Below are 9,376 nucleotides of genomic sequence, written 5' to 3'. Positions count from 1 at the left end.
AAAGGAGCAGTCATCCCTAAAATAATTACAGTTGGTACTGTTTGATTGTGTAATAGGCACATGATTAACCCCCAGTGCAAAGCTGACTGCATGACCTTATTTCACATGGGTATACATCCAGTGTCGCCACAAAATCCTGTGATAGCACAAAACCTACTGAACTAAATATTCCTGAGAAGTGAAACTACTCTGAGGAAAAATCTAAGTTAAATTAAAAAGAAGAACACCTGTATTTACAAGATGAAAAGTGAAAATAGCCTAAAGATATCTAAAACAACATCACACTTACAGCACAAGTCCTCAATTACAGTTTGTGAATGCTTTCGCTCATATAGTTACAATTCCTGCATCACAATTATCGATATTAGTGGTGGTGCCTCACCATTTCTTTAGTCAGCATCTTGTTGTTGTAATGTTACATTTAATATATCAAATCTTAAGTGATACCCTAGAACAATTGTAATCGCATTGTTAGAGATCAGAGTCTTCGTCTGTCTGGTGTGAGATTTCGGACGACTCACACGAGATTTTGGGTGTTGAGATGTCATTTTGATGGCTCACTCCGTGGTATGAAGGAGACAGGTGGCAGCTTCCCCCACGGTTTTTCATTACTCGTTCTGTAGTGTAATGCTAGTGGATCGTACAGCTCACATTTAATGGCCTTCCTCCGACAAGGTAGCAAAACTCACTGAATGATTTACTGCTTTTGGAAGAATAAGTGCACTGTGAATTGAGACTAGCTTTACTCTGGAGTACAAATCAGTACAACCACGCCTTCATTACACTTAATGAGCACATCGTCAGATAGACACGCTCTCCGGTCCTGTAGAGGATATGTTCAGGACTTTGTCTTGGTGGCGGGACAGGTGAAGGGACAGACTGACTGCTGACAGCACTAATCCAGCATCACTGACTTGTATCCTCACTGAATATCCAAACATTTGGAAAGTGTGACAATGGTGCTGTTATAGAAAAGATAAAGTCTCAGTTACTCACCATAACAAAAAGATATTCTTGCATTAATGAAACACACTTATTTTGTATGCTTACAACATCAGCTAATTCATTAGACAAATCATTTACCCACATGAAACAATTATTAATATATCTAATTACAGTTGTCTGAGAAGATAAAAAGCATTTCATAAAAAAGGATGTTTGTAATGATGGTGTGGGAATAGAAGAAATCCTGTGAATAAACTGGTACACAAGAGGCATTAAAATGCCACGAAGTGATTCATAAGGCTTGTTATCATTTTTCTAGTATGTTAAACAAAATAAAAGGTCTAAGAGGCAAAAATATCTGCAGCATTAAAAAGAAAAGAAGCAATAACACTTAAAACTGTAAATTGAATTAATGCACTTCCCAAATCAAGTCACATTTGTAATTATGTTTTAAGAATATACATATAAAATTGCAGCAGTATTAAGGTGGTCATCACATTACTCTTAATTCTGCAGGTTTAGGTTGGTAGTGATGAGTTAATGGGAGTAGGCTTACACAGTTTCACTAACAAATAAATTACAAAAAGAGATAAAACATTTAGAAATTCCTGCTTTTTTGGGTGGGGGTGGGGGTGGAGGGGTGCAGTGGATAAAGAAGTCTTGTGCTGTTCACTTTTATTTCCAGCTGTTTTTATATTTATACCACAAACTTGAATAGAAAAACTGAGTTAATGAAAGTAGTCACTAACTTCCTGAAAAGACACATCCACAAAAACAGTTATTTTTGTCCAACAGTAATTGGAAAAAAGTGTCAACAACTCATGATGCGCAAACAAATCAGTTGAATTTAAAGGCTGTCAGTGTTGACACTGATGACCTGCGGCTGCACTCTGTTCTTGTTATAGTTAAAGAGCCAGGCTGCCCTCCTGTGGCGATAGCGCTTCGACAGCAGCACATAGAGCACTGGGTTGATACAGGGGTGCAGGTACTGGAGCACGGTACAGATAAAGTAGAACATCTCCCAAGCCGGTCCATGACGATACAAGCCCAGGTACACACAGAGCTCCAGCACATAACCAGGGAGCCAGCACATCGAGAAGGTCCCAGCAGCCAGGAACACCATGACAGAGGCTCTGCGGGTGTTCCTGGCGCTGGACACTGACATCACAGGGCTCTTGTGGAGAAACAGAGCCAGGCGGACATAGTTGAAGGCGATGACCAGTATTGGAACAAAGTAGTAAAGTACAAACTGGCTTAGGACCACTTGGTAGTGGTGCTCATGAATGGTTGGAAGGCAGAAGGTGAAGTTTACCAGGCTTGGGCCTGAGCTCTCTTTGTTGGCAAACATTCGCAGAGGCAGGCTGATAAAGAAGCTGAGAGCCCAGACCAGGACAAACATGAGGATGACCAAATCCATGGTGGGCGGCTGGTAGGGGTTGGTGATGATCATTGCCCGGGTCATGGACACAGCGCACAGCGAGTAGGTGCTAGCTGCCAGGCTGAAGGCTAGCAGGAACTGGTAGATCTTGCAGGAGGTGTCACCGAGAGGCCAGGAGTGGCTTACAGCGGAGTGGAGGGTGAAGGGGATGAGCAGGAGGGTTAAGAAGTCAGCCAGAGTCATGCTGAGTAGGAGGATGTCCAGGCGGTTCTTACGCAAGGTGTTGTACTTGGCAAACAAAGAGAAGACCAGCAGGTTGGCACACAGCCCAATGCCCAGGATCACACCGCAAGTGCAGGCAAAGATCAGCCCATAGGTATTTGGAACAGACATGTTTTCACCGGCTTCACATCACCTGTCAGATTGTTTTAAAAAAGAAAACAAATCATGTATCAATTGGTCATTTCAAATTTTAGCTGCTTACAGCTTTTCAACTGAGATCATGTGATACTTTTCTTTGCTTCACATTTTTGGGTTATGGATTGTTATGAGACATTATTACATTTTTCTTACATTTTATAGACAAAACAAGAGATTAATATAATCTTATTTAATAATCAATAAATAAAAATAAGTTAATAAATAACTGACACATTAAACAATATTCCCTAGTTACAGCTCTGTTTGCTAGTTCCTGTGAAAGAGTAAATTTGTAAACCCATGAGTTATAGAAACGTATATAACTATATATGGTGTAATATAACAAAAACAAAAGGGGAAGAGTATACGGATAATAGTATGGCTCACTACTGACCAGCAAAATGTACTTTTAATAATATTGAGACAAAACTCCCACTTACTCAAAGTTACATGTTCACTAGACAGAGTAGTTAACAAGTACAGTTGAAAACACTTTAAAATGGTGTCAAATTGATCATTTTGAAACACTCACCATTGTTGTTTCTCAGCTGTATCTTCTAGCTCGTGTCTGAGAGCGAACCATCCTCATAACGTAAACTGGAAAATTCTCTTTTACTGGTTTCTATCCCGTTAAAAAGGACTGGACAAGGGAGAGGTGGCAGCCTCTTAGGACTCATTGCAAAGTGTAATTGCTGAATATGGAGGGAAGAAAGGCAAACATTACTTGGACCAAATTGATTCTGGTTGACTAGGTTTAAAGAGAAATGACCTCTGGCCAGCTGCTGAGACAACAGTGGCGTCCTGTGCATGTAGTTGTAAACAGATATTAGGACATTTTAAGGGTTTATTAAAGACCCCACATTTTAAATTTGTATAGTGTTTTTTTTCTCAGTCTTGATATCCGTAGGAAGATATTTTTGTGGTTTTAAGTACTAAAACACATTTCAGTTTTAGATCTTCTGTCATAACCTTCTCTTCAGAGCTTTACCAAGACTAGGCTGTTTTGTGTCTTTTTCTTTAAGGCGCTTTGATATCAATCTAATTGACTGACAGTGAGGGTAATTACAAAAACGTTATACTTACTGTACATAGCCTACTCCAAGTGTTTTATAAATACAAACCTGGTGAAGAGCAATAAGGAGACATCGCATCTGCTCTCAGTCCGTCTCTTCTTTCAGCGCTCTCCAACAATGACTTTCCATATTTGCACTCGCTGTCGATTGCTTTTTTTTTGTTTTGTTACCTTAATCCCTTATCTGGCTGTGTTCTTTTTTTATAACCTTTTATTTTCTTGCGGGCACCAGTCGCAACTATTGCTTCCCCTTCAGCTGTGGCAAAACAACGCAAAACAACCATTGCTGGGTGATATAAAACGGATCACTGCAGGTGACTTTTCTTATAACTCAAATAAGATGCATGATAGAAAAGAAATCTTAAACTGGACCCCCATGTTTTGTAAAAAACACACCAAATAGGAGGAGTAGAGGTTCGAACACCTAAAAAAGCAAAAAGGTAGTGTAGTAGGTCTATAGAGAGAAAAATATATACAGGGAAACTGATTAGATCTATTTATATATCATTGATAACATGATTGATAACAGCTTTATGGTGTGTTTTATTCTATCGTAACAGTTACGTATTAACTTTTTCTAAATGTGGAAAAAGTAATTGACAGGCTACTTTAAATTTGTATTAAAACTACATAACTACAACTATGTCAAACCATATTATCAAACCTTCCTTAATTGTTTATACACCACTTATGAGGAGGAGGACTTATAGTTGTTAAAAGACATTAAATACTTACAAATGTACTTAGGTCTCTTTACAACTGCTCTGCAATGTGTTATAAACCATTTCATTATTGTTTTATAATGCTGGTCTTATTAAATTTAAAATAATAGAGGGTTAAAGTAAAGTGTTACCCATGTAGTGACCTCTCCTGACTTGTTACAGCTTTGACTTGTCAGCTCTCCCCCTCTATCTACAGTATGAAGATGTTGTTTTTGGTTTATATTCATGCTGTATGAGCAATATTTTAAAATCAACACCACTAACCATCATAAGATGATCACTCGTCAAAGAAAGAAAACAGTCCATTGATTATGTTCTCTGTTCCTCCCCCTTTATGGAGATATTAATGCTTCTCTCCCTTGTTTGATTGATTTCTCCAGCGTGAGCTGCAGGCTCCTAACGGTGGCTTTATCAGGCTTTCCGCCGCATTTATGACTCTGTGTCAGCTAATGGTCTATGGTGTACACTGCTCCTCTTAGCACAGGATATAGCTGACGTTGATGCATTTGCTAACCTCTCTCTGTCTTTCATTCGGTGGCTGTTAAAATGCCACATGTTCCCAAGTGGGACATTAACAGCTCTGTTGTGTCCTGTCCAAGTAAAGAAAATCAACAAAAACATGTTTTTTATACTATCACCTTTATGATTCATTTTAAAACCCAGTTTTGACCCAAATGTTCAACCAATTCATTTCTCAGAGCAGGAAGTCCTTTTTGATACAGGAAGTGTAGAGACTGGCTCAAAGACCTTTCAGCATAGCAGGTAGTTGTTGCTGATTGAACCCGGGTTGTGTGTATACAGGTTTATTCCTTATTAACTTAAGAGTTCAGGGGAAAATGAGTAACTAAACATGTTGCAGATTAATCAGCTTTGCAATCACTGTTGTTGTATTGATTTGTAGTAGATAATTTTATTAAAGCTGAAATTAATTGACCATCAATTAAGTGATAAACAAAAACATTTTCAATTTTTTTTTTATAAATAATTGTTTTGATAGTTGTCTTTTTATGCAATATTGACAATTATTTCCTTCCTCCACATTTTCAAATGTGAAGTTTGATGCTTTTTTTGTCTTATGACAGTAAACAGAATATGTTTGGATTCTGGTTTGTTGTTTGGACAAAATAAGGAGTTTGAAGAAGTCACATTCGGCTCTTGTGATCTTTCACTGACATGTCGACAGAACCAAGTACTTCATCAGTCTTGAAATACTCAGCTAATTAATGGACGATAAAGATAACTGTTGCAGTCTCCTTCATAACAACTACAGGTCTTCGATGTAGAACAGCATTCAGTGTATTGCCATTCAACCTCTTTTCTAACAAAGTTAGCGGTCAGTTCCTCCTGTGACTACAAATACCTAAAATATAATGTACATGTAGTTATTTGACAGTGAAAAATGTCTTACTAATCTGACATTAGTGCTGCAACTAACATAAGTCTCAGTCTAAAATCCAGAGATTTCATTTAAAAAAGCATTCTGTTAAAAAATATTGATAAACAACTGAAAGGATCAAGCAATAATCAAAATAGTAGTTGCTGATTGATTTCTATTAATTTGACCTGACAAATGTTACTTGATAAATGAGTTTTGCCCTGCCTGTCTTGAACTATGTACGGCTGGTGAATAAAGACACCATGAATCAAAATATATCTAATGGCTACATATTTAATGTTTGATTACTGGAAACCTGTACAGTATGCCCTCAGTGCAAGTGCAGAACATCGTATGAGTCTGGTAGCCCCTCACTCGGGCTTATTCTATAAGAATAAACTATTATGTAAAAGGAAGGGAGTGGGTTTGATGATGCATCCAATAAGTTATAAGTCCAAGGAGGGAAAAGAAAACAGGACCATCAAAAAGACGCAACCACATAAGAACATTTACAGGATGTCACTAAAGTGCATTATGGAATTTAGTCAGCAGCGCTGTGATACATTCACAAAATAAATATACATTTTCAAAGTGAAATAAATTATGGCAGAACCATTTGAACAGATGTATTCACTGAACAGTTTGTTGTGACTTTCAGTCCGTGATAGTTAACACACAGAGCCAAACAAAAGCAGACCACTCAGCCTCCCATTTTTTGTGAAGTTATTGTATATACAGTAGGAAATAAATACTTCCCCCTATGCTCTACTCGTGCACACAGCTGGTTAGAATTTACATTATATACCATTGTTTTGAAGTAAATCAGGGTTACAGCGGTGTAAAGATTCTCCAAATAAATATCGACCTAAGAAGACGTGATGGTGAAAATCCAAGAAGTGTGAGATTGTTTTAACACAAATGTACAAAAGTTGCAAAATATTATCGTACAAGCACAACCTCGGGGCCATAATCTGACGTGACTGAGTCGGGTCCAGTCCGAGTCTGTCCAACCTCGGTCAGTGTGTGTCAGTGTCGTGTGCAGTACCATATAAAGGGTACTGGGGGTCTTTCAGGCAGGGGGCTGCGTCCTTCATGGCCCCTGTGTTACGACAGACCGTGCTCTCCTCCTCTTCTTGTCGTTCTCTCTACGCCGCCCTAACCTCACCTTTTTTTTCCTCTTGGTCGCCACTTTAAGTGGCTGGTCCTTATAAGCCAGAGCCTTGTTGGTCTCCTGGGGGAGGTTGGGGCCCTCCCTGTCCAGCCTGAACCTGTCAGAGAGGTCCTTGGTGGCCCCGGGGGGCTTCTGGTGTAGAGCATTTCCACTGAAGGTTTGGCTCGGGGTTCTGCTCTGCACAGGTGGTGTGCGCTCATCGGCCGTGTGCACCTCCTCCAGTAGCTCCTGCAGCCACATTCGGCGCTTGAACTCCTGTATGGAGCGGCCCTTGTCATGCATCAACTGGGCGTGGCTTACTGACCTCCTCCTTACCACAAAAAGTGACACAACATGTGTTAGAAACAGAAAGACAGTGGTGAAAAAGCTACAGGTGCGATTGGGATACGACCATCCTGAAACCAGGTGAAGGCACCACATAGGTCATTTTTCTCAGACTATTAGTTTTAATCTCTGTTGCTCTCTGATTTCTCTTCATCACTATCTTTTCTTCGGTTAACTGTCATTGAATACTCCAATGAAATGTCATTGAACACCACAGCGCTGAGTTTATGCATGGACTAGTTTTAGAAGTGGTGGCAGCTGAAATTTAAGGTTAGGCTTCAGGAAACCTCAGTACAGTAGGTGGCAGCATAAACAAGTCAGAGAGCTATCAGTGGTCTGAGCTTAAAACAGACCTAAAACACAGAAAACCTCCGCTACCTTAATTTGATATGTCCAGTTAACTGTAGTGGTGTTTTTTTTTTTAATCCACACAAGAAATCTCTTAAAGCTTTTCTTTCATCTTTTTTACTTATTTACTAATGAGCCCGTCTTTAAAGATTTCATTCCCTTTAAATATTTTTCTAATGTTTTGTACTTAAACATGAAAATAACTCACGTTCTGTTACTAAGTGCATCGACTTGTCTCCCATCAAGAGTCACTGGGGAGCACAGCAAGAACACAGCCATCCACTGATGAAGCATTACTACAGAGCACATCCTTGAGCCAAAGATCTGAAGAAAACAATAAATATTATCAGTCACTTTTATGGATTAATCAAAACTTTATTTGATCAATTAATACTTAGCTCTTTGTCTGCTTTTCTATTGTAGATTTCATGTGAAAACTGCAACAGTTCTTGGGTAAGTTAGGTCTCCAAAGGCAGTCAACAGTAAACTAGAAATCAAGAAGAAACTTACATGGTTGGACTTTTTTCCAGTGAAAATCCACAAAAATCTCTTAATAGATGATCTTCTGACAAAAATTCACAAAATAATAATAAAAATTATTGTGCCAAATACAATTTGTCCCGCTTCAGAATTCATGTCCGGATCCATTGGCGTAAATGCAGCCTGGGGAAATCCCCTGCAAGTCTGCTCCATTCATTTTGCCTCCCAACAGTGTGTGTTGAGCTATTTATTTCTTCCCAGTGTCCAAATTAAAAGAGGGATAAAGATAGAAAGAGCAGCAGCCCATCAGCTGCAGAGCTGCCCCTGCGCTCAGTCCTGCAGTAATCTCATGAAGAAGAACACTGAAGCATCATCTCTGGTGGTCAGAGCTGGAGAGCAGAGCTGAGAGGGGTTTCAGTCCAGCACTGTGAGTGAGCCTGTGTGAGAGAAAGTCAAACTCCTCTTTGGGTGAAGATGCATTCACTACTTCAGCCCCTACCCATTAAGTCTAGTCCTAACACCCTGCCCAACCTCCCAGCCCTCACCTCCCTTCCTCCCTCCTCCAAACCCCTCACACACACCTGCTGTGACGTGAAGCTGCTGCCCATGCAACATCCAAACCACCACACAACAAAGATTTATATTTTTGATCAATTTCAAATCATTTTCGCCGTACTTTCAAAATAACATGTTGTAATAATTATTTCAGAAAGAGGTCAGAAATGACAGGTGTGCACCATCATAGGTAATCATGGGTTACCAAGCGGAGAGTGAACAGTATAAGGGAAGGGGCAGGGTTACTCCAAAGTAAACAGCCAGGCCTAACCACTTTCCCAGGGGAGAATGACCATAACCTCAGAGAAACCCAACCCACAGCCTCTCACTGCAGACCATTCAATTCACCTCCACTCTGCCTCAGCAAACCAGCTCACCGCCAAATGGTTACAGTGGCTTCTGAGGTATCTCTGATATTCAGCTAATAAGGAGAGTAGAGCTTTGCATTGAGGCAGCTGTTTACAATCCCAGGTTTACTGGGTATGTTTAGATGTTGAGCTTCCAGTAATTTTAGTGGAAACAGAATAAATGTACATGTTAAACCTCAGTGGTCTCATGTGGCTTATAGAGCATGTATTTTTAGTAT

At 39.7% G+C, this 9,376-nt stretch overlaps 2 protein-coding genes across 2 annotated transcripts; both read right to left on the bottom strand.

Annotated features, from left to right (window-relative positions):
* Positions 1-1,792: 1,792 nt before the first annotated feature.
* On the bottom strand, positions 1,793-2,716 carry LOC138618974 (galanin receptor 2a). Its single transcript, XM_069695102.1, has one exon. It carries the CDS (start codon positions 2,714-2,716, stop codon positions 1,793-1,795), a length of 924 nt encoding a protein of 307 aa, XP_069551203.1.
* Positions 2,717-6,266: 3,550 nt separating this feature from the next.
* On the bottom strand, positions 6,267-8,389 carry LOC138618973 (parathyroid hormone-related protein-like). Its single transcript, XM_069695101.1, has 3 exons — positions 8,266-8,389; positions 7,964-8,079; positions 6,267-7,393 (listed from the first exon to the last, which is right to left on the bottom strand). Exons 2-3 carry the CDS (start codon positions 8,062-8,064, stop codon positions 7,003-7,005), a joined length of 492 nt encoding a protein of 163 aa, XP_069551202.1. The 5' UTR covers positions 8,065-8,079; positions 8,266-8,389; the 3' UTR covers positions 6,267-7,002.
* Positions 8,390-9,376: the final 987 nt, after the last annotated feature.

This window comes from Brachyistius frenatus, unplaced genomic scaffold (genome assembly GCF_029030835.1).
Source record: "Brachyistius frenatus isolate BFR_SWC_R1_liver_20210118 unplaced genomic scaffold, ASM2903083v1 Contig_19, whole genome shotgun sequence".
Classification (NCBI taxonomy): Eukaryota; Metazoa; Chordata; class Actinopteri; family Embiotocidae; genus Brachyistius; species Brachyistius frenatus.
This window is presented reverse-complemented; position numbering and strand designations above follow the sequence as displayed.